The sequence below is a fragment of the Martes martes genome (genome assembly GCF_963455335.1).
Source record: "Martes martes genome assembly, chromosome: 6".
NCBI lineage: Eukaryota > Metazoa > Chordata > Mammalia > Carnivora > Mustelidae > Martes > Martes martes.
This window is the reverse complement of record NC_137893.1, coordinates 14402069-14425568: the sequence shown is the minus strand read 5'-3', so window position 1 is coordinate 14425568 and position 23500 is coordinate 14402069. Positions and strand designations below refer to the sequence as shown.

The 23500-nt window shown below is 40.8% G+C and overlaps 1 protein-coding gene across 1 annotated transcript in view; it reads right to left on the bottom strand.

Annotated features, from left to right (window-relative positions):
- Window positions 1–23500, bottom strand: part of SYNE1 (spectrin repeat containing nuclear envelope protein 1) — a gene marked incomplete at its 5' end in the record, with an annotated part of 469383 nt that overhangs the window by 212081 nt on the left and 233802 nt on the right. The window contains 11 exons of the mRNA XM_080806008.1: window positions 439–603; window positions 1395–1538; window positions 4162–4315; window positions 5705–5877; window positions 9424–9588; window positions 11128–11283; window positions 11612–11755; window positions 15687–15869; window positions 16325–16502; window positions 16711–16847; window positions 20811–21167. Of these exons, the coding sequence (XP_080662134.1) occupies window positions 439–603; window positions 1395–1538; window positions 4162–4315; window positions 5705–5877; window positions 9424–9588; window positions 11128–11283; window positions 11612–11755; window positions 15687–15869; window positions 16325–16502; window positions 16711–16847; window positions 20811–21167 (1956 nt within the window). The remainder of the gene's footprint in view (window positions 1–438; window positions 604–1394; window positions 1539–4161; window positions 4316–5704; window positions 5878–9423; window positions 9589–11127; window positions 11284–11611; window positions 11756–15686; window positions 15870–16324; window positions 16503–16710; window positions 16848–20810; window positions 21168–23500) is intronic.

Here is a 23500-nt window from a genome sequence, read left to right as displayed (position 1 = left end):
GCACTTTTTCTAGCTCTTCTAATTCCTTCTTCAGCAGTGTGGGAGCTTTTGGCTGAAACTAGATGGTGTCATCAGTTTCACTTTGAGGAATGTCGTGTTCCATTGACTCCTGCTGCTAAGTTCCACTGCCAATTCATCCTTTAGGGAGTCACAGGCAGGCAGGCCAGTCAAGACCATAAATTAGACCATTAGCCATTGCTGTCAGAGGCCACCTTAATAGCTGAACAAATTCCTCAAGTCCCAGTCCTGGTCTGTCTAAATTGCCCACCTAAAGATCTCAACTAGTATACTACTGAGATCCCAGAAAGCTGTGAATCAGGTTCTCCCTTGATACCTCTCAGCTCTTTATACAACTCAAGGTTATATTAACTTCCCATTGCTTAAAATAATAACTGCATGTTCAGAATGAAAATTTCTTTAAGATGAAGTAGACTTTACCTGAAGATCCCGCAATGTTGTCTCATGAGAGTGAGCATCACCTTCAAGGACAGAGTGTCGGTCAAGCTTTTCTTGTTCTTGTCCCAGCCAAACTTCAAATGCTTTCAGGTCTCTCTGGTACTCTTGGTGCAGGCGAACTAGCTTTTCAGACTTGGTTACTGCTTCCTATTACCAGCATTTAAGATGATTAAGATAGGAAAACATTACTACATGCAGTGGTGATGTACTGTAAGAATGTACTTTTGGGATTTTAGGAAAACATGATTATCAAATCACTGGAATATGATTTCCTAGAAGAATAAAGCATCAAGACTTACATAAAAAATATAAAAAACATAATATCAAGATGAAAGGGGGGCTTGAAGATTATTTTGTCGAATTAACTACCTGATCTCTGAATTCCTTATGAAATGTAACCTGGATATGCCAAGAAATGAATTAACTTTACGTGTCATGACAACACACTTTTACTAAGGAAGAAAACTGAAATTCTCATAATGTGCTGTAAGTGAGGACTGGGACTCACTGTGGATTTAATTTTCCATGTATTTTGTCTAATAAAGTGGGATGTGCTTGAAAGTTATTTTTAGTTTCTTTATGAGGCCTAAATAAGAATTGTAAATGTTATTTGTGATTATTTATTGCTTTAGAAAACTCTCATTACCAGACATTTAAAAACATTTATGAGTCTTCATTATGAAGCTGTCCAATTTTTTTTCTTAAACTGGGTAATTTCTGGGAATTTTTATTGAGAATTATTTTCCTTTAGTAACTCTCATGTACTAACAGTATTTGAAGGGTTTTGTTTGGATTTGCTGCCGTTGGAAGTATTAAAATTCATTTCTTCTTCTGTGCTCTCATAAATCATCATTCCTGAAAATAAATTAGTCTTTAAATAAGCATGGGTCTAACCCCTCCTATTTCAGTGAGTCTGCAGCGAACACATTCAACCATACCTTGGCTCTCTCTTGGATTGCTCTGTATCGCTCCTGAAGATCCTGGAATTCTAACTGGGTGACATAGTGTTCTGTCATGCCGGCCCCTTTGAGTTCAATGGTCTCCAGCAAGCTGCTATAACTCAGCACTTCTTCACTTAGTAACTAGAGAACATTTAAAAGAAACACCATCGTATCAGTAATACTGCTAAAATTAAGATATTAATTAAATTAAGATCTTAAGTTATCTACCTATAGACAAGTATATCGACAGACCCATCCAACTATACAGATATGTAAAGTGTGTGTGTGTATGTGTGTGCGCGCGCACGCATGCACACATGTATTTGATACCTGTCTCAGAACTTTGTCTGAGATACTGATTCCAAATAACTTTGATATCTCAGGCTTCAATGGTCCAAAAATGGGCTCCTGATGTCCTTTTCACTCCCATTCCTCCCCAGGCCCACCAGACCCAAAATCCCCTTCTCCTCCAGTCTCTTTTCAAGCAGTAAATGCCACCACATGCCACCCCAATGGCCATCTTAGAACACTGGAAGTCGCCCTTTCTCCCTGCTGTCATTCCAGCCACAATGAAACCGTGTTAGTCCTACCTCCTCACTGTGTCCTGACACTTGTCCTCATGCGTCCCGTACACTCTCTAGCCCACGCTGCTGCTGTCTCTTACTGGACTTCTGCAATACCCTGCTGGGCAGATTCCCTGCTACCCGTTCTCCCTCTGTTCCTTTTCCCCACTGCACACAGCAGCCTGAGTGATAAAACATTTTAAGACTGTTAACAGAATCCTGTCACTCCTCAGCTCAAAGCCCCGACTGTCCTCCCAGTGCCTCAGGACGGAGGGGAGCTCCTCCGGCTAGCCCACGTGGCGATGCGTGGCCAGGGTCCCGCCCCTCAGCCAACACACCTGTTTATTCTGTTGCTGCAACATGTGGCCCTTCTTTTAGTTCCCTTCTTGAGCCAGACTCTCCGTCCTCAGGGCCTGAGGACATGCTGATTACTCCATCTGGACGGCTCCTTCCCCACCTCCTCCCCAGACTAATTTCTCTGCATGACATTCCTTTGGGCATGGTCTAAACTCTGCTGTTTCAGAGAGGACTTTTCTGTCCCTCCCTCGACCCCAAGCAATCTGCATTAGCTCTGTGCACAGTCCCCTTTCACAGCTTTCTTTCTTCAGAGCACCTATCCCCAGTTATAATTATTGATCTGTTCAGGCACTCGGGAGAATGTTTAATTCCCCACCAGAACACAGTCCTCTGTTTTATTTACCTAGAACTGAGCATGATGCCTGCATGTAGCAAGCCCTCAATCAGTATTTATTGAACAGATGAATCATTTAATTAATTAGGCAATAAATCATTATCTCAATACAATTACAAGGTAGACAATTATGATTAAATTAATTTTCAGATGCATAAATGAAACCCTAAAACGTTAAGTGACTTGGCATAGGTCCCATAAGGCAATTTAGTCATTCAAGTAACTTTTATTCAGCATTTTCTCTGTGTCAGAGAGCCAAATGGTAGGGTCTAAAAGAAAAAATTAAGCACCTTTATCTGCTAAGGGAGAGAGAGATGTAAGCATATGTTCAATATAATCGATAAAGAGGTATGAAAAACAGAGAACAGAAGAACTAAGTAAGCTTAGGGTGGTGGTATCGTAGCAAAGACTTCTGTCCATTCAGAAAGGTGAGTGCAAGGTTGCCGGCTGCAGAAGCAGAGCTAGAGCATTCCCACAGAGGCATGGACTCTCTGTTCCATCGCAAGTGGCATTTTCAGGAAACACAGTAAGGCTGAAGCCATGGGTGGAAGGAGGGTGGGAGAGTGAAGGAAATGAGGGTGACAAAGGAGATGGTTAAAATTCTTACAAACTAGATGGGGAAGACTGGTCGGATACCAGAGACAATCCCTGAGGCAGGAAAGTGAGGCATTCACCTTTCTATGAAGATAACAGTAGATGGAGACAAGAGACAAACGAGCAGGTCAGAGTCTGTTGCAAATCAGGAAAAGAAGGATGGATTACAGTCAGGAGACATTTCTGAGATGAAATCAGCTGGACCTAATGCCTCATTCGAGGTGGGGAAGAGAGAGAAGGAGCTGGGGATAATGAGGTTTCTAATTTAGGATATTCAGCATCGGGTGACACGGATGAACTCAGAATGAGAATATCAGAATTTGAAGGAATTGAGGGTAGAAGTAGTACGCACTGCTTAGGGTGTGATGAGGCTGAGGCAGAACAGGTCCTCCAAAAAATATGCACAGGAGTAAGGACATAAATCAAAGGTCTCCAGAATTTTCTGTTTGATCACCACTTTGAACAAAAGGACTCAATAACATATCCCCAATTATCTATCTATCTATCTATCTATCATCTTTCTTTCTATCTACCTATCACCTATTTAAAAAATATATGTAGCACTATACTAACATAAGCATTATGAAAATGTACAAAAGTACAAAAGATATCATAAAAACAAAGCACTTTTACTTCCTAATGATGATCAGCGTAAAGATATTGAAAGATATTACAAGTTGCCAAATTTTAAATATATCACAGAACATCTATGAAGTTTTCCTGGAAGAGAAGATTTTTGCTCACTAATAAAATAGTCACAAACAAAAGTCTGGTTTAAGAAGCCATTAGAAATTAAAGTTAAAGCCCCAAATACAGTTTACCGACGTGTACATCCAGGTAGTCCCATTTTTACATAACCCGGGCATTCTGAAGAAACCTGCCAGAGGACAAAGGGAATCTGAAATCCAGCTCCCACCTTGGCTTTCCCCAGAGCGGTGGTCTTCTCGCGCAGCTCCGCGTACTGCCTTTCGGATTCACTGAGGCCGGCTTCCACACTGTCCATCCAGCTGGAAAACTGCCGGACGTCATCCTGATAACTTGTCCACTTAGAAAGAGCTCCTTCGAGTTGACTGAAAGGTATGCAAAAGGGCAATAATCCACATTGAGAAGCCATAAAAGCCCAGTCTGTCCAATCTCTACCATGCACCTGCTCTGTCCACGGCACCAGCAGCGAGCCCGCAGATGAGGACGGGGGCCGGCTGGGAGGGGCTCAATGGCCAGGGCTTATCGAATCTGAGTCTGGGTCCCAGGCAAGCATGACCCCAGGTAGCAAAGGACGGTGAAGCCCAGGCTGACAGGTGGAACAGTGGGGACTGGACATAAAACTTAGAAGCCAGAGCAGGTCACCCGAGACCCTGGGGGAGGTGTGAGGGCAAAGCTGGGAGAGACCCACTGTCTGAGGCTTTTCTGGAGCCAAGACCCTATGGAGGAAGAGAATCAACACGTGACTCCATCAAGTCGAGCAGGACATCCAGAGGAGAGCAAAAAGGAATAAATAAAAGAAGGAAGAACCAAGCAAGAACAAGCACGTAACTACCTCACATGAAATTTAAAAATTAGAAAATCACAAAGGAAAAATAGGGTAACGTTTTCAGAACTGGTCTAACCTGATTACTTCTCTTTCGGATAAAGTACACACTCCTTCTCTCAACATGAATGTTAGGTTTTCGACCCCATTAATCACATGTGCCTAATTTCACTTCCAGACTTTGGGCTGTTTTGTCGCAGATGCTACACCCACTTTCCCGCTCCAAGCACACCCCTGCAGCACACTGCCCACTGCCAGCCCCGCGCCCCCCTGGCCCAAGGGCATTCTCCGCTCCTGGTGCCCGCCCAGCTTGAGGGCAACATAGGTGAGAAGTGCCAGGGATGGCGGCCCTCCCTGGGAGCAGCTCTCCACCGCCCTCCGGACACTCGGGGGAGCTTGTTTACAAACAGTCTAGTTCCCCAGTCCTTGCTAGGGAACTCTGAGACCCTGTTCTTCATGGGATCACAGCACAGCCTGGCCGGATTCAGTTCCAGCTGTCCGCTGACTAACCTGGTCGAGAACATTCCCTTGATCAGCGGCCCTTCCTTCCTCATCTCTCTCCCCCAGCCCCTACTGGTATTTTCCTGGGGTTACCTCCCAAGTAAACTACTTGGTTTAAATAATGAATCTTTAAGTGATGAAACCTTTATTTATCTTGTGACTTTTTAAGCAATGAACACTAACAAAAAAAATCATGGAGTTATAGTAAAACATAGGCATGGTATGGCAGGCCAACCTGAATGTAAGATTACACCTGTAAGTTTCTTTTGTTCTAATAAAAAAAGAGAGAGAGAGAGAGAAAGGAAGGAGGGGAGAAAGGGAAGGAAGGAAAAAAAAGAAGGGAAGGAAGCTCCAGGAGCAGTCTTCTACCGTGCTGTCATATTGATCTTTTGGTAACGGGTTGGCAGGAGCAGGCTTTATTTTCACTTACCTCTTACAGCGAATTGCCGCGGACGAAAGGGAAGCCCACATATCCTTCACACTCTGCAGCTGCTGCTGGAGAGCGGGGATGCCTTCTGGAGAGGTATTCTGCAGGACAGACTCGCCTCTGGTCACTATCATTTTCATCTGGATCTCTTTTTCCTGTTTCACTGATAATAGAGCCTGTAAGAGCAAATACAGAAGTCCTTTGTCATTTGCATGTTTAGCGTATCTGCTTTAACGGTTTCCGAGCTCCTGAAGATAGTAAAATGACATGCCATTGCATTGAGCCATCAATCTCTCCGGCTGCCTGGGTGGCAGGTAGGAGAGTCATTTGCTGGTGAGTGTCAGTAACCAATCCCCAGTCACCTGCCGGTCTCAGAGTGGACTTGGCTTTTCAGATCTCAATTTTTTTTTTTTCCCTGCTGGATATTTTTTCCTGTTTTGTTGAAGATTATTTGACTGTAGAGTTGAGGGTCCATATCTGGGCTCTCTACTCTGTTCCACTGGTCTATGTGTCTGTTTTTATGCCAGTACCATGCTATCTTGGTGATCACAGCTTTGTAGTAAAGCTTGAAATCAGGTAACGTGATGCACCCAGTTTTATTTTTGTTTTTCAAGATTTCCTTGGCAATTTGGGGTCTCTTCTGATTCCATACAAATTTTAGGATTATTTGCTCCAGCTCTTTCAAAAATACCAGTGGAATTTTGATTGGAATGGCATTAAACGTATAGATTGCTCTAGGCAGTATAGACATTTTGACAATGTTTATTCTTCCGATCCAAGAGCGTGGAATGCTCTTCCAACTTTTTGTGTCTTCTTCAATTTCTATCATGAGTGTTCTGTAGTTCGTCAAGTACAGATCCTTTACCTCTTTGGTTAGGTTTATTCCCAGGTATCTATGGTTCCTGGTGCTATAGTAAATGGAATTGATTCTCTAATTTCCCTTTCTGTATTTTCATCGTTAGTGTATAAGAAAGCCACTGATTTCTGTACATTGACTTTGTATCCTGCCACATTACTGAATTGCTGTATGAGTTCTAGTAGTTTGCGGGTGGAGTCTTTTGGGTTTTCCATATAAAGTATCATGTCATCTGCGAAGAGAGAGAGCTTGACTTCTTCATTGCCAATTTGGATACCTTTTGTTTCTCTTTGTTGTCTGAGTGCTGTTGCTAGGACTTCTAATACTATGTTGAACAAGAGTGGTGAGAGTGGGCATCCTTGTCGTGTTCCTGATCTCAACGGGAAGGCTGCAAGCTTTTCCCCATTGAGGATGATATTTGCTGTGGGCCTTTCATAGATAGATTTTATGAAGTTCAGGAATATTCCCTCTATCTCTATACTTTGAAGCGTTTTAATCAGGAACGGATGCTGGATTTTGTCAAATGCTTTTTCTGCATCAATTGAGAGGACCATGTGGTTCTTCTCTCTTCTCTTATTGATTTGTTCTATCACATTGATTGATTTGCGAATGTTGAACCATCCTTGTAACCCAGGGATGAGTCCCACCTGGTCATGGTGGATAATCTTTTTAATGTGCTGTTGGATCCTGTTTGCTAGGATCTTGTTGAGAATCTCAGCATCCATATTCATCAGTGATATTGATCTGAAATTCTCCTTTTTGGTAGGGTCTTTGCCTGGTTTGGGGATCAGGGTAATGCTGCCTTCATAAAAAGAGTCTGGAAGTTTTCCTTCTGCTCCAATTTTTTGAAACAGCTTCAGGAGAATAGGTGTTATTTCTTCTTTGAAAGTTTGGTAGAATTCCCCAGGGAATCTGCCAGGTCCTGGGCTCTTGTTTTTCGGGAGGTTTTTGATCACTGCTTCAATCTTGTTACTAGATATCGGTCTATTCAGGTTGTCAATTTCTTCCTGGTTCAATTTGGGGAGTTTATAGTTTTCCAGGAATGCATCCATTTCATCTAGGTTGCTTAGCTTATTGGCATATAACTGTTGATAATAACTTCTGATGATTATTTCTACTTCCTTGGTGTTAGTTGTGATCTCTCCCTTTTCATTCATAATTTTATTAATTTGGGCTTTCTCTCTTTTCTTTTGGATTAGTGTGGCCAATGGTTTATCAATCTTATTGATTCTTTCAAACAACCAGCTTCTAGTTTCATTGATGTGTTCTACTGTATCTCTGGTTTCTACCTCATTGATCTCTGCTCTAATCTTGATTATTTCCCTTCTTGTGTGTGGAGTTGGTTTGATTTGTTGTTGATTCTCCAGTTCTTTAAGGTGTAGAGACAGCTAGTGTATTCTGGATTTTGCAATTTTTTTGAGGGAGGCTTGGATGGCTATGTATTTCCCCCTTAGGACCACCTTTGCTGTATCCCATAGGTTTTGGACCAAAGTGTCTTCATTCTCATTGGTTTCCATGAATTGTTTAAGTTCTTTGATCTCCTGGTTGATCCAAGCATTCTTAAGCAAGGTGGTCTTTAGCTTCCAGGTGTTTGAGTTCCTTCCAAACTCAATTTTTTCTCTGTATAATCCTTTCTTTCCACTGAAATTTTAATTCGCCAGTTTTCTTTGTTAGTCTGCTCAACAATCTTTTTTTTTCATTAGTTTCAGGGGTAGAGTTTAGTGGTTCACCAATTGCATACAATACCCAGTGCTCACCACAGCTACTGGTTTTTGATAAGAGAAAAATCAACTACAACAGAATTCACGGATTTTCAAAGGTCACAGGATGAAGAGCTTTATAATATTAAGGTCTCCAGCACAACAAACTTAAAGGAATAGGTCAACTGATATTGTATATTAATCTAGACATTTCAACGTCTTCCCAGGCACTCTTCTTTTTCTATAGAAGAAGTTTGAATTCAAAGTTATAAAGCTGGCATTACCACTTAAAAGGCAAAGTTCATCCCCCTCCCTAATCCGGATGCTGCCAGCCTCTAGAGTCAGTGTCAGCCCCGCACTGCCATCACTTTGTGCTGTGGCAAGAAGGAACTGCTAGCAATTGCTCCCACGCCATGCTGTTTTGTTTTCTTTGGCTTTTGCTTCTGCTGGTACCATTCTCAAATCTCAGTCTGGGTGTGAGGCTGAGAAAGCTCTTCGGAATCCCGACCAAGTCCCTCCTGCACATCCCACTCTTCCTCCTGTTTATCTGCAGCACCGTGAGCACACCCCTCTCTGCTATTACTGTCTTCTCTGGGTCAGCCTCCAGCCCCAGACCATGAAATCCTCGAGCACAATGACCACATTTCATTCATTTTTGAATCCTTGAAATCAAGACAGAGGGCTAATCTCCTACAAGACGCCCAGCATATGAATGTCAGGCGAATGACTGCAGAATAGTTGTTTTTATCACAAATGTGAAAGAGAACTAATATGCTGGGATAAGAGAAAAATTGACCAAAGGATACAGGCAGACGAGTGAGTTTGACCAAGATGGGCAATATCTTGCTCTAAAAATGTTTCATCAAAATATTTTCCAAGAATAAATGTTATCTATGATATAATTTGAAACTCACCTCTTAACTATATCAAACAAATAACCACACTGGGTTGCAATTTGAATTTAATTTTTGTAAAGCATTTATGAGTGGACACCTCTACGGTCAGATGATTCAGGGATGCTCTGCAAAGAGGGTCGCATCCCCCGAGCAGTCTCAGAGTTGTTGTGGAAACAATGTGACTTAATCACCCGAGACAGACAGAGCTTTGAGACATTGTGAGAAAAACAACCTCTGGAAATTAAAGACATTTCTCTGTAAAGTGCACACCTCCAGCTTGAGCATCCTGCTGTCCAGCACACTCTTGTCGGATGTTGGGTGACAGTAGGAGTCCAGCATGTGAACCGCGTCCGTCAGCCAGTCTTGTAGCTCTTTGATCCCGAGGGAGAACTGACTGTGTTCCGCAACCATTCTATCCAATCTCGACACTTTCTCCTGGAAAAGACAGAAATCGTTTTCCAGCTGTGCATGACCACTCTGCTGCCTACAGATGCTCCAGTCACAAAGCTAACCCCCGGTTTCAAATAACAGCCATCAGGCATAGGTTCCTGAGCTGCACAAATACGATGCACGTCTGCATTGATCGGAGATGTGGGGAGTATCTTTGGAATAACTGGGTCAAAAGCAGAACAATTACAACAATAATTCACTGCCCCCCACTTTAGCCACTACTCTTTTTTATGGCAACTGTGACATTTTTTTGGAATCAACACAATTTCTTCCTAATGCCTCATTTGGAAGAGAATCAGAGTAGTTTCTACCTTTCCCGTACCACATGTGGCTCAACTGCTACCCTGTATCTGTATGACCTACCTTGTAGCCAGTTCTAAAACTCTCAGAGATTTCTTAATAGCTCTAAGTTTTAAAAATTGGGACCATAGATACGATTTTACTTATTAGTTAAAGATTATATCTGACTCTAGTGAGGATTTTATGACTATGTTTACAGCTCTTAAAGTATTCATATATCTACTGATTTTGACATCTAGATAAATACAAAGGAATAGGAAGATGTCCTTAATTCTTTCTAATATCAGATACATGCCAGTTTTTCTGAAGACAAATAAGAAGTAATTTATTCACAGGAAAAAAAAATGGGTGTAAACATAGACTATTTATAAACATAGACTATTTGAGGACCCAAATCAGCAGACCAGAAGCAAGTCCACAGCAAAACAGGTGAAGCTGTGTTACAACAGGTTCCCTACTTTCTGTGATCTGAAATGCTAAAGAGAAACCTAGGGAACAAATGTTAGAAGCCACATAAAGCTCAAGGTAGACCTGCCCCAAGAAGTTCGAGATGGGCTTGCCTTCTGCCTGCTGAATGTGCTAAGTTAGCTCACCAGGGTACCCCATTTACTTTTTCCTAAGCTGTTAGAAAAGATACTTCATCAGTGATATGAATCATTGCTGATTTTGAGCTCTACTCTGGAATCCAAAATGAAACTCTCAATCAACACGTCCTTGACAACTATGATTTTAAAAATGATCCCAAACTCATTATATTCAATCCAATAAATTTACACTGCTTTGAATTCACGTTTTTCTAAAATCATTTAATCTGAGATTGTTTAGATCCCAAACTCTGAATTTTGCCTTGTGTTTACACTTTTGAGTCTTCAAGCTAAAAGCCTTGGGGAACAACACACCATTTCAGTATTGAAGAAGATATTTCCAATGATAGAGATTGGAAGTCTCTTTAGTCTTTGAAACCACCCCTGCTTCTTTTCAGACAACCACACTACAGTGACGCAGCACAAAAGCACGACTCAGCCTGGAAGGTTGGGAAGGACACTTACACACCTTATTCCTGACCCTGCGCACACCTTTGCACAACCCTTCCGAGACTCCAGATCTGTGGCCTCGGAGCCATACACACACAGACACACACGCACACACAGACACACACGTGCACACGCACGCACGCACATGCACACACACGCGTGCACACACGCAGCACATGGTGGGCGTTACCTTCGTTAAATTGCTTAGAGCTAGATACTGAGAAGACAGCTGCGACACTCTGTGCATAAAGCTCTTGCTGGCAGCTTGTCCTTCCCACAGCTGCTGAGCCTTCTCTCTTAGCCTGTTGAGCTGAGGCTCGTAGCAGTTTATTTCCTCAAGGACAGACTGAAAAGCACAAGCAAGTTACTATTAAGAGGCTGGGGAAAAGCACATCGCGGACGAAGCTTTGGTCCAAAGAACATAGAAATAAACACGGCGAGCGATGGGTGTGCCCCGAAGGCTTTGTTATTTCCAGGCTACACGCGGTTTAGATACAGGACGGAAACAGATCGCACCTCAAAAGAAAGCCAGAAAACATTAAAATCTGTTCAGAAATCGGGAAAGGGTACACTCCGTCTCCAGACGGCATAAGGAGACTCCAGGGTCCGCCTGAAGGCGAGGGGAACAGAGGATGGGGGTAAAGACGTGGCCGGAAGGCGGAGGCTGTCATTACCTGGAGCTTTTGCTGTTCCCTCCTCTTCGCGGGAAGATCATACAGCCGACTGCTGCTTTCCTGCACCAACTTCTCAGTTTTGCTCAGCCAGTCCTGCACAGGCTCAGCACTTACTTCAAAGTCCTTCATTTGGATCTTTAGATTCTACGAGGTTTTAGATTATGTTAGGGATTAAAAAAAAAAAAATTTAATAGCAAGTGCGAAGACCTTCACCTGGCAATCAAAGCCCGGCACACACAGTCCGGCCCCTTTCCCCTTTTCCCTCTTTCCTTGTTCCCGACGTGTAGGACATTCTAACTTTCACCCTAGCACCTATATAATTTTTGAACATCCTTGTAGGCACACGTTTTTCAACAAGGAGTTTTGGCCTCGTTATCCAGCCCACACCAGAGTTCACACCCACTCCTCGACTTCTGTCACATTTGTTGTTTTTATCAGTCAGTATGTGCTTTATCACAGACTGGGCCACCTTGTGGGTTTTCATCTCATGCAGGCATGCCCTGTCTCCACACTAGCTTACAAGCTCCCTGAGGGAAGGGCCTGGGGCACACCACTGGTACCTTGTAGAAATGTAAATAAATATTAACATTTTGTCAATTTTGATTAATGATGGGACAAGAACTAGCATATGGTTTTTATATGCTTATTAGGATTTAATAATTAATTAGTTTATTGTAATTTATAAAGATACCCCCCAAAAATACCAAATAGTGTTCTCTGTTTGTTACATAAGAAGCTGTGACTACTTTCATAGATACTTTGTAGGTACTAATAGCTGTAAAATGTATCTGATAAGGTTTTATACAGTGCCATTTAACTTCAGCAAAGGTGTCCATATCCACTATTACTTATAAAAATGCTAAACTGAAGTGAATCTGAAATTTATTTTACCATGTGAACAGACTAAAGGCTTTTAAACTTAAATTTGAACTTAAATTTAAATCAGAGCTTTATGGATTATCAAAGAGATAATCCACAAAGGTTAGCCGAAAAGCTAAGTGACAAGGGCTACAGGAGCCTGTGGGAGAACAGCTCATGGTTCAGTCGGTATCTGATCTAGACTGTCTATAATGTGGAAGAGCCGCACCTGCCATGGTCACCTCTTAGGGACACGGGTAGCTGTAGGAATGCTTTGGAAAACTTAAAGTGCTTCACAAATATAAGACACCAGGGTAATTCCTAAAGCATTCTACTAAAATTTAAGCTTCATGAGGGCAGGGGTTCTCTTCTGTTGTATTATCTGCTATTATCTCCAGATCTTAGTCCTTGGGAGATGGAAGATGCTTAATAAATATTTGTTGAATAATCAAATAAATTCATAAATTCAAGGTGTTTCCATCATTCTGCTAGTGGATTCTCATGGGGCTCCCAAGGACAAACTGGAGACCATTTTAAGGAATTTAATTCTACAAAGATATAGAGTTAAGGAGCAGAGCATTAGAGATCCAAGGCAAGATACTGGCTTCCTTAGGTAAGGACTGAAGTCAAAGGGTGTGAGCAGGGGGCCCCGGGAGCAGGAAGAAGAGCCTAATACTAAGTCAAACGATGCCTAACATTTCTCCTACACGTCTCGTCTATAGGGCTGTAGAGACATCCTATTAAATGTTCATTCTGCACGTGTTTCCAATTATTTCTCCCAAGGTTTCAATGACCACCTCTAACTCTTAAAACCCCACATTTACAGAACTGTATTTATGCAGCACTTTAAGTCAGAGAGCCTGGGTTTGAACCCGTCTCCATCACTTACTAGCACTGAGAACTTGACGGATTATGTAATCACCTTTTGCCTTACTGTCCTCATCCTCAACACAGAACTAAGGGAGTTCGTACCTCCGAGAATGGTTATGAGGGTTACAGGCACTGATGCATGTTCAGTGCTTATGCTGGTGCTGCTCTGCAAAATGTTCACTGGCCCTGCTGCTGGACGGCTACCCTCTCTGTTGGACTGGTACTCATGGTCGCTGCTACTTTCCTGGCATTACCTACTGAATATCTTTCAGGCCCATCTAACTGAGCATCTATTATATGGAATTAATTTTTGCTATCCCCTCCAAAACTACCTTTTCTACCATATTCATGTCTCAGATAACAGCATCACCATTCATGCCATCTTCCAAACTGGAAACTAGATTCAAACAGCTTTTCCTTCTTCCTTATGCCCCTCAGTGAATTAACTACCAAATCCTGTTGTGTCTTACCTTAGGGATAAATTCTCTATCCATTATCATTTCCTTAATTCAGGCCCTCAACTCTCTCACCTCAACCATCATGAGAAGCTTTCTCTAGTCTCACAGCTTCCCCATTCTCATCTACACTATGTTCAGAGTTGACACTCCAGCAAGTTTATCTCCAGCTTGAAGACCAGAAGGTTCCTCGCTCAGCCTTTTTCAAGCTGGATTTTGAGAGAGAATTAAGCTCTAGTGTTCTAATGCATCCATTCTATGTAATGAATTAACCTCATTCCTATGCATGTATAATGGCACGGGTTATGTTACATCCTTGGGAAAATTGAGAACATAAATGCTGTTCAGGGGTTCAGATAAAAAACCCTGATAAAAGTCAAGATCAAATTGCTTCGTACACAAGACATTTCCTATTTTTCCTTAATTCTCATTTCCAATCTTATTTTTTTATTCCTCCCACAAAACTCCACGTGGATGTCAAATTTCTCAAAGTCCTCCATTGTTGACACTCACAACACCTGGCCTTGTACATCCAGATCCTTCTGCCTGAAACGCAGGTCAGCCCTGGCAAATTCAAAGAATGTTAAGCCTTCAAGGATCAATTAAAATGTCATCTTTCTTGTGCCTTCCCTCAATTTCTCTAAGTGGAGTTATTTACATCGTTCTCTGAATGACTCCCATAACCTGAATGTATCTATATTATACTGCAATCATCTCTTTATATACTATACGCTCTAGAAAATAAACTCCCTGAGGAAAGGGAAGAGACTAATCCTTTTGTATTCCTAACATAGTGGCTGGCACATATTGTTTTCTATTCTATTCCTAATAGAAATGAAGGAAGGAAGGAAGGGAGGGAGGGAGAGAAAAGGGAGGGAAGGTAAGGGAGGCAGAAAGGCAGGTTATTCCTCACCTGCCCGTTTACTCCTGGACATCTCTTGGACCAGGTAATCATGCAATCGATGCTAGATGTACTACCTTCAGCAATAAATGCCTCAGCGCTCAGGCCACATTACACTAACTTAGATTTCTTTAAGATTATGAGTAAATTTCTAGGCAATGCACAATGGTTATCGCTCTCTAGTAAATAGACAATGCCTGCCATGAGAGAACAGCGACCATGACAGACGAGAATTACAACAGCCTTGGGCTAGGGAAGAACTGAGGGAACATACAATTTCTCTCTCCAGATATTAATTCTCTATTATTATTCTTTTCCATCCTGAATTAATTACGATCATAATCAAATAAAGGATCTATTCTGCCAGGAAGTGTTGGGTGAAAGGGAAACAACTACTCTCCATGCCTCTAAATTTTCCTCTAAGAGAAGAGCTGATACACAAAACAGGTGATCTCACAAGAAAAAACAAACAGTTCCATCGTGGCGGTAATTATGACTCTAATAAATTCAACTTATGTTGTCTCTGGATAAAAGAAATTTGCATAATCATTGGCTCTTTGCATACTTAACTTCTAAAAGCCTACTGTTTGATATCTGCATTAGCTGTCATATATTTTATCATCCATAGCATTTTGTAGTCTTACGTGGATATTTCTGTTCATTCTCTTAGAACGACTTCCAGACTTGAGGGATTTCAAATGAATGACTAAGTGATATTGTTTAAGAGCAAAAACCAATTACTTCTGGTGGGATACAGCAAGCCTAGGATGACAGCCCCTACCAGGCAAGAGGTTCTCGAATTCCTCAGTGAGGTTCCTACTTCAAAAATCGAGCTGGTTCTTACAGTTGTCCAGTTATCCATTAACATTCATAGAGGAATGACCGAAATCATTGGCAACCATATTTGGACATAAAGTCTGGTTTTAACTGACAACAATGACTACGGCAACAAACCACAGAGAACTTATCCATGTGCCTGGCTATATTATACCTCTAAGGCAGATTCCTTCTGGTGGAGATTTGAATGAAAATTTTTCCAATCTTCTTTGGCAGTTGCAACTTTGGCCTGGATGCCCTCAGCTTTCTCCTTGGGCAACACAGTACTCAAAAGTTCTCCTTTCGACAGCATCGTGTTTAGCTTGTGCTGTCCATTTTCACTTTCTGACAAAAATTCCTACAAAGAAAAAGGCTAAGATTAGACATAATAAAATGCTCTATGCTTTCAAATACATTGATTGTCTACTTATTTCTTGCTACAAAGAGAAGAAAGAAACCATTTTTATTGCATATATTAAATGACTAAGATATTGGGAATAATAATCTTACGGACCTGATATGGTTATTGTGAAAATTAAATGAGAAAATCTCCTTAAGGGTGCTCAGGAACAGTGCTTATCATATTTAAGGACTTCTATTAGTTCCTACATCCCTATTAATATATACAAATAGCATACATTTGGGCAAATGGACTAGTTTCTCTTCACATGCAAAATTAATTGTTTCAAGCAGGGATTTTTTTTGAAATTTGAGTTTCTTAAGCACAAATTTAATATGCTTATAGAAAGATCTAGAGGAACCTTTTTAATGCACTTAAGCTCTGTTATTAGAATTAATTGTTGGCACTCTTACCTGTATTTTCTGAAGACTTGCTGAAACTTCACTAATATTTTGAGGTATATCAAAACATTTGGCGGTAGTGATTTTTGCATTAACCAACCACTGCTGGAAATCCTTGAAGGCTCTTCGAAATCGCTGCTGTAAAATCTGTTCTCTATTCTGACAGCCCTTGGATGCTTGCAAACAAAGACTAACACCAGGATTTGAAATGTTTAAGGGATGGGAAAAAAATGATAAAATATATTAAAATAAAGATTGATAGAATCAACAGTTCTTAGAGTATGCAGTCACATTTAGCAACATAGTTAATGATTAATTTATCTTGCCTTAAAATAAACACACTTCTGGCTGCTTATTGGTATGAAAATCTTTTGCAGACCAATAAGGTTCATGCTCACCAATTATATTCTTTAATCAAGCCAGAAACTCTTCCACTGTATGTACTCAGATCTCTGGAAAATCGACAAAGTTCATTCAGCTGAGATTTAAGATCTTCTGTTTTAGGCTCTGACTTTTGTAGGGCATCCAGTATCTCCTATTAGGAAATACCAAGACAGAGGAACAAACACTTAAATTGGGTAGTTTCCATAGCCTCAGACTACACATGCATAAATCATATTATAAATTATTAGTGAGGGAAGAACCAACATAATAGATTCAGTAAATAAATGCATCCTATTTTCAGGGGACCTCCCAGCAAATAATAGCACTTGGCTTATTTGTATCTTTTTCTAGGCATCAATAGGCACTCCGGCATCAAATGTCACCAGGTAATCAAATGATCATGTGGTCAAATAAGTCAAAGTGGGACAAGAAAATGGAGAGAGAAAATAACTTAAATTGCTTAATACCAGTTTGACTAGGCCATTGAAAGATAGGGATGTTGTTTAAAGGCAAAGAGAAATCTTTTCCAAGCAAAGCGATACTTATTTTAGATTAAAAAATATATACAGCAATTGATTATTATATAGTATTACATTATATTACAGTATTACACACTAAAAATGGCTTCTAGCTCACAGGTCTGATTTAACTAGTAATCCACCCATTTCGTAGTTTTATTCACACAGGCATCAAATATTTGCTAAATGTCTGCCATGAGCCACGCATTTTTCTGAATTTCAGGACTCCCCAAAATGAACGAAGGTAAGAATGCTGAACTAGAAGAGCTCACAGATTAACAAATGAGAGAGACACATGAATAATCACAATACTGAGACTATCTATTCCAACATAAAGTCTTGAGACTTGACAAGTACATCTCTAAAACCAAGGCCGTGATCTCCTGAGTTAGACACGGTGCTCTTATGGGACTGTCACAAGGAGAAAATGAGATCACAAGTGTCAAGTGCTCGCACAATTCCCGGCACACGGATAAATGCCTGCCTAGTGAAAACAGCAGGTCAACAGCGCCCAAATGTTTAAGTGGAACTGTATAAATAATGGTATCGCCACAGGGAAAAAAAAAATTAATTGAGGAGAGCCAAGAAGATGAGTGACTACTCAGATGGGTGTTGATGTTACTATTCATGTTCTCAGATTTTTATCTAGACATGGCCTAGATTTGTAGGAAAACCACACCTCTCAACAAGCCAGGTCTGCGTTGCATTCCTCATCCTAGTAAATGGCTCCACCGTCCTCCCACTGATCTACATCAGAAAACCAAGCTACATGTTGGCCTTGCCAAGAAACAAGAGACAACAAGGTGCAGTCTGCTCTGCGTTAGCTCTCTTTTCAGCGACTTTCCCTCTGCACTCGACTCAGTCTCCCATTTGGATATCTGTCATTTCTTTCTGGAATGGCACGATGTCCTCTCGATTTGAAACCTGTTCTCCAGTTTTCTCTTCTGTGTCTTCTTGTTCCTCGCTAATTTTGGATCCTGGGACTGTCCCTCTACCTCACCCACCTGGTCAGTTTGTAACAGACTTCGAGACTCAGCTCAACTAGCAACTCCTCTAAGGACTCTGCTTTCTTTCCCACTTCTTCATGAGGGCTCCTCGCCTGAGGACACACATACCTCGTCGGCTCATCACAATCGAGCATCCCCATGGGCTGTGAACTCACCGGCCTTTCCATCTAGACTGAGATTCTGAGAGACGGGTGGTGTTCTCTTGGTTTTAAAATTATTTATCCTAGTGTCTGGGCTAGAGGAGTCTAAGATATTTTTATTTACAAAATTCATAATAACTAGAAAGTTTCTTTCTGAAACTCCAAGCACTAAACTAGTAGCTATTTTATACATTGTATCTTTTATTTAAGAAAGAACTTAGAACTGTAGAAACTTAACCACATACCAAAAAAGTAAAAAAGCAAGCAAGCGAACAAATGAAAAAATCAGAGAATCAAGGCAGTCATTTATAAGGTAGATGATACCAAAAGAAAAAAGCTTTGGACCAAAAATTTACACTAAATATACTTCCATAACAAATTAAAGCATTTTAGTAGTCTCATTATATAAACATCAGGTTATATATTTCTGTTTCAGTTAAGTCCTAGAGCTCATTTTTCCCCTTAGAGGTTATAAAGGTTAAGAAACTGGCTAAATTTCAAACACTAATAACCCAATAGATATTAAGAGATGACTTTTACAAATGCCGCAAACATGAATTTTTACATCACGATTTTATATAGTTTATAGATGATCCATTTTAACATTTTGAAATATTTCTTGGGTATCATCACTTAATTGCAAAAGAGAAAGTAAACACTTGTGAAGGTTTGTGACTATTACTATGATTGTCAACAATGACAAGCCCTCCCCAACAGCAAAATGATGCTTTAAGGATCCTAACAAATTCATTCTTTTATAAAACTTTCCCTATGTGTTCACTGTAATGGAAGTATTATCTCCATTTAAACATTTGAAAAAAAAATTTTGCCCGCTTTGATTGAGATATAATTGGTGTATAACATTGTTAAGAAGTTTAAGGTATATGGTATGCAAATTTGATACATTTATATATTTCAAGATGATCACCTCCCTCCCAGCATTAGCTAACACCTCGACCCCATCACATAATTATCATTTCTTTCTCGTAATATTAACAAAAATAAGAGAAAAGCTGAGCATCAAGAGGTAATACACTACTGTCATCAAAAGAATGAGCTCTGGAGCCAGACCTGGAAGTAGATCTGAGCAGAGCACTATCATCTTCAAACCGCCAGTAAAACTGAAAACGCACATTGACTTTTGCATTATCATGTGGATGTTTTATAGGCCTCACTAACCATTTTTACTAATAGTATCTATACAAAAAACAATGATTGCATAAAATAGTAATGTAACTTAAATACCACCAAATCTTTCTTTTTAAAAATGTCCCTCACATTAATGGTAGGGAAAGGAAGAGAAACAAAATAGAATTTAAAAATTATAACTGATTTCTTTTTTCTGTCAGAGTGAATAATAATGACCGCATGGAACAATGACCAACTTCCTTGTCTCCCTTTTACAGAATTGCTTTCTACACTTTATTCTGGTGCTTAAATCTTTAAGATGGGACAGGCACCCAGAAAAAAAAAAAAAAAAGCTAGAAGCATTATAAATAAGAGCTTAAAGAGATAATAATAAAGTTTCATTTCATGGTGTGCTGTATTTGTTTGAAAAACTTGATTTAGAACAAGACAATGCTGGAAATACTACATGACTTTCTCACTGGCTGAAACTATTTTGAAATGATTATAACATAAATAGAAACAGAGAAGTTTACTTCACTGAAACTTCCTTTTAAGGACATCCACGGTTCCAAGTGGTATAAAGCTGCAAATAACAGTGTTCTGAAGATACCATTTAACAGCAAGAGGAAGGATTTCAAGCTTCTGCTCTTTCTTCATGATCCCCTCTATGCTTTGTTACAGTCATATTCTGAAAGAGCTGCCATTAGTTAAAAAAAAAAAAAAAAAAACTAAGTCTGGAAGAAAACCCGTGAGCATGACACAGGAGTTCTGCTGACGGGTTAATTCGAGCACGGCTGTCAAAACCAGCCCTAGGAGAGCTAATCAGGGTGAAAACTAATAGTTGTGCTTTAGGAGATTATCAAATGCTTCTTTTAAGCTATAACTTCAAGCATTTAATTGTTGGAAATAATTCACTGGCAGAAAACCAGCTATGACTCTCCGTCTACTTATGCCGCTGCCCACAGGCGAGTGATCGGGCTGAGTGGCTGAATACAGTCTTACAGACTCTTGCACCATAAGAATGAAAGTAAAATGTCTGCACAAACACTCCGTGTCTCCTACAGTAAATCAAAACTCCTTCACCCCACAGCTTGTTTTACAGTAGTTTGACTTAGGAGAAAAGGAAACAAATCCGATTCAAAAATTTAGGTATACATACTTATTTCTTTTTAGGTCTGAGTGGTGCATGGTAACTAATTAGCAAGGATTGCTTGCTAACTAATTAGCAAGGATTTTGTGTATTCATTTATTTTTTAGCAACAGCGAGAACCAAACAAAACTGTTCGCATAACCACCAACAGACAACAGGAAACCAACTTACTTGTCCTTTCTGCCAGCATTCCACTATCTCCTGATCCGTGTTCTTGCCCTCCAGGAGGGCTAACTGCTGGGCCCAAGTTGTCAGAAGGGCACTGAACTGCCCCAGCGCCTGCTCCAGGTGAGCCACCTGGCCCGAGAACTCCTGCTCCGAAAGGGCCATTTGGCTCACCAGGTTCTCCAGGCTGGTCTGCGTCCGGAGCACGCTGTCTCCCCACTGCTTCCAGTCGGCGCGCAGGGCCTGCATCTCCGAGTCCACGAGCTCACACCCACTGGCACTTGTGTTCTGTTTCACTGCCGGAGCCAGCGACTCCACTCTGCTTAGGCGGCCTGCACCGATCTCTCTGGAATCCATCAGCTCCTGTAATGGAATATCGTCATGACAACCGAGGAGGCTGTGAGTCACTGGGGCGGCGAGTTTACAAATGTGTGCCGAGGGGGACCCTGTCCTGCGAGGAAGTTTTGGCGAGTGTGCCCCAAGGACCGGAATCCACTCATCCGCCCACCCCTGAGTTGGAGGGGCAGAGCGTGATCCTCCTCGGCACTGAGGTTTGTGGCAAAATGAGCTGCGGAGTCCCACAACGTCCTGGAACAGACTAGACGGGGACCCTGGAGTCGGGCATGGCTTGAATATGTGGAATTGTTTGGATAGTGATATAAACATCCGCCTGTGGTGTGTTTCTCCTACAATTATGCAAATCCATGTTTCCCCCTAAGTTGACAGACAGTGACCAAGGACTGCTGCAGAATTGTGCTCTGGGTCTGTGCTCCGTTTCATTTTCTTCCAGAAGATGGTGGCCTACGTCGGTTCCATGCTCTGAGGAATCAGGCCGAGCCATCACAACCGAAGAATGAGCCTACTCAACTACAAACACTTCAGAACCTTAAATAAACATTTTTATGGTAACCAAAATGAATAAATCACAGACCTACTTAGTCGAAAGCTCCAAGGAACTTTCAGACTGGGTTTATTTATTGCTATTATTTTTACTTTTAAGAAACTTGCCAGAAATTTAACAATTTAGATATAACTTTGGGGCTCAAAGCACACCAATGCTCTAAAGGACAAGATAAAATTCAAATATGCATTACAAATTAGGTAAAATAGTGGCATTTCTTTCTGAGAACAGACTCTTCCACTGAAATTTCTCTCACTGGTGTTTATACATTTACATATCTATTGCTCAAGTTAGGGTTCTGTTAGTATTAATACAGAATTATGACTTCTGCCCTTGATTAAATAGAAGGAAAAGATGGTTATTAGGGAAAAAAATTTCAAGATGAAAATTACAAATTAACAAGTGTACAAAAAATAGTAACATTAAGTATGAAGCATATTATATCAAACATAATGTATCTTAACTAATCTATAAATATCGTTCATATTTCATTAGATTTGCTTGAAATATACCTTCTCATAATTATATGTAAGAGCCACATTTTAGTAAAGATCATTTAAAAGTACTGTTATATTGTAGTCCAAGAGGCAATCACATGAATCTTATACACAATTAGCATTTAATATACACACACCAATTGTTTCCTCAGCAGCAGGATTCTAAAAACCTGCTTTGTTTATCAGCGTATGTAATAAGTAGTTATTTGGTGAAAAAATACATAGACAGATTTTTAAAAAGAGCTATATCTAATTACTGGATTTAAATACTTATAATTTGTCTTTATGACGGATTTCAAATTTGGAGTTAAGAGGGTATCAATAGTGAAAAAACAGTTTCCCCAAATACTGTCTAATGCATTATCTCAGTTTTCTTTCACATGAAAATGGGACATTACAATATTTGCAACTACTAATTCCAGTCATCCAGATTTTGAGTAAGAATGCCATCATGGGGCACCTGGGTGGCTCAGTGGGTTAAGCAGGTGCTTTCAGCTCAGGTCATGATGTCAGGGTCTTGGGATGGAGCCCCACATCAGGATCTCTGCTCCACGGGGAGCCTGCTTCTCCCTCTCCTTCTGCCTGCTGTTCTGCCTACTTGTACTCTGTGTCTCTCTGTCAAATAAATAAAACCTTTTAAAAAATGCCATCATTTTTTTAAAAAAAGAGTTTATTTATTTATTTATTTGAGAGAGAGAGAGCATGTGCATGCACACAGGGTGGGGGCTAGAGGGGTAAAGGGAGAAAGAGAGACAGAGAGAATCTCCAGCAGAGTCCACACTGAGCATAGAGCCGGATGCGGGGCTCAGTCTCATGACCCATGAGATCACGAATTGAGCCAAAACCAAGAGTCAGACACTTAACTGACCAAGCCAGCCACACACCCCAAGAATGTCATCACTTTAAAGTGTTTTGAAATGACTTGTATACATATTTCCTTGTTTTGGACTTAACTATTTAAAAATATCATATGCACATACACACCCTTATCCACACATATCTTTGGCGTCAAAGTTGCCTGTCCTTGGTGTTTACTCTTGGGGGTGAGGAGGGACGACACTGAAAGACAGAGGAGGTGCTCATTTACTTCCTCCAAGGTTCCGCCTCACCCACGCACCAGCCTCCAGCAGAGCCTGACGTGGACTTCATGTTTTCCTTCCCTAATTCCAATTTCTTCCTGCCAGCTCCTTCTCCTGTATTTCCCATATTTGTGGAAGTATTTTATAAAGTATTTCAAGGAAAAGAGTATAAAGGCTAGACAATCACTCTGGACTCTTCCCACACTGTCATTCCATAGC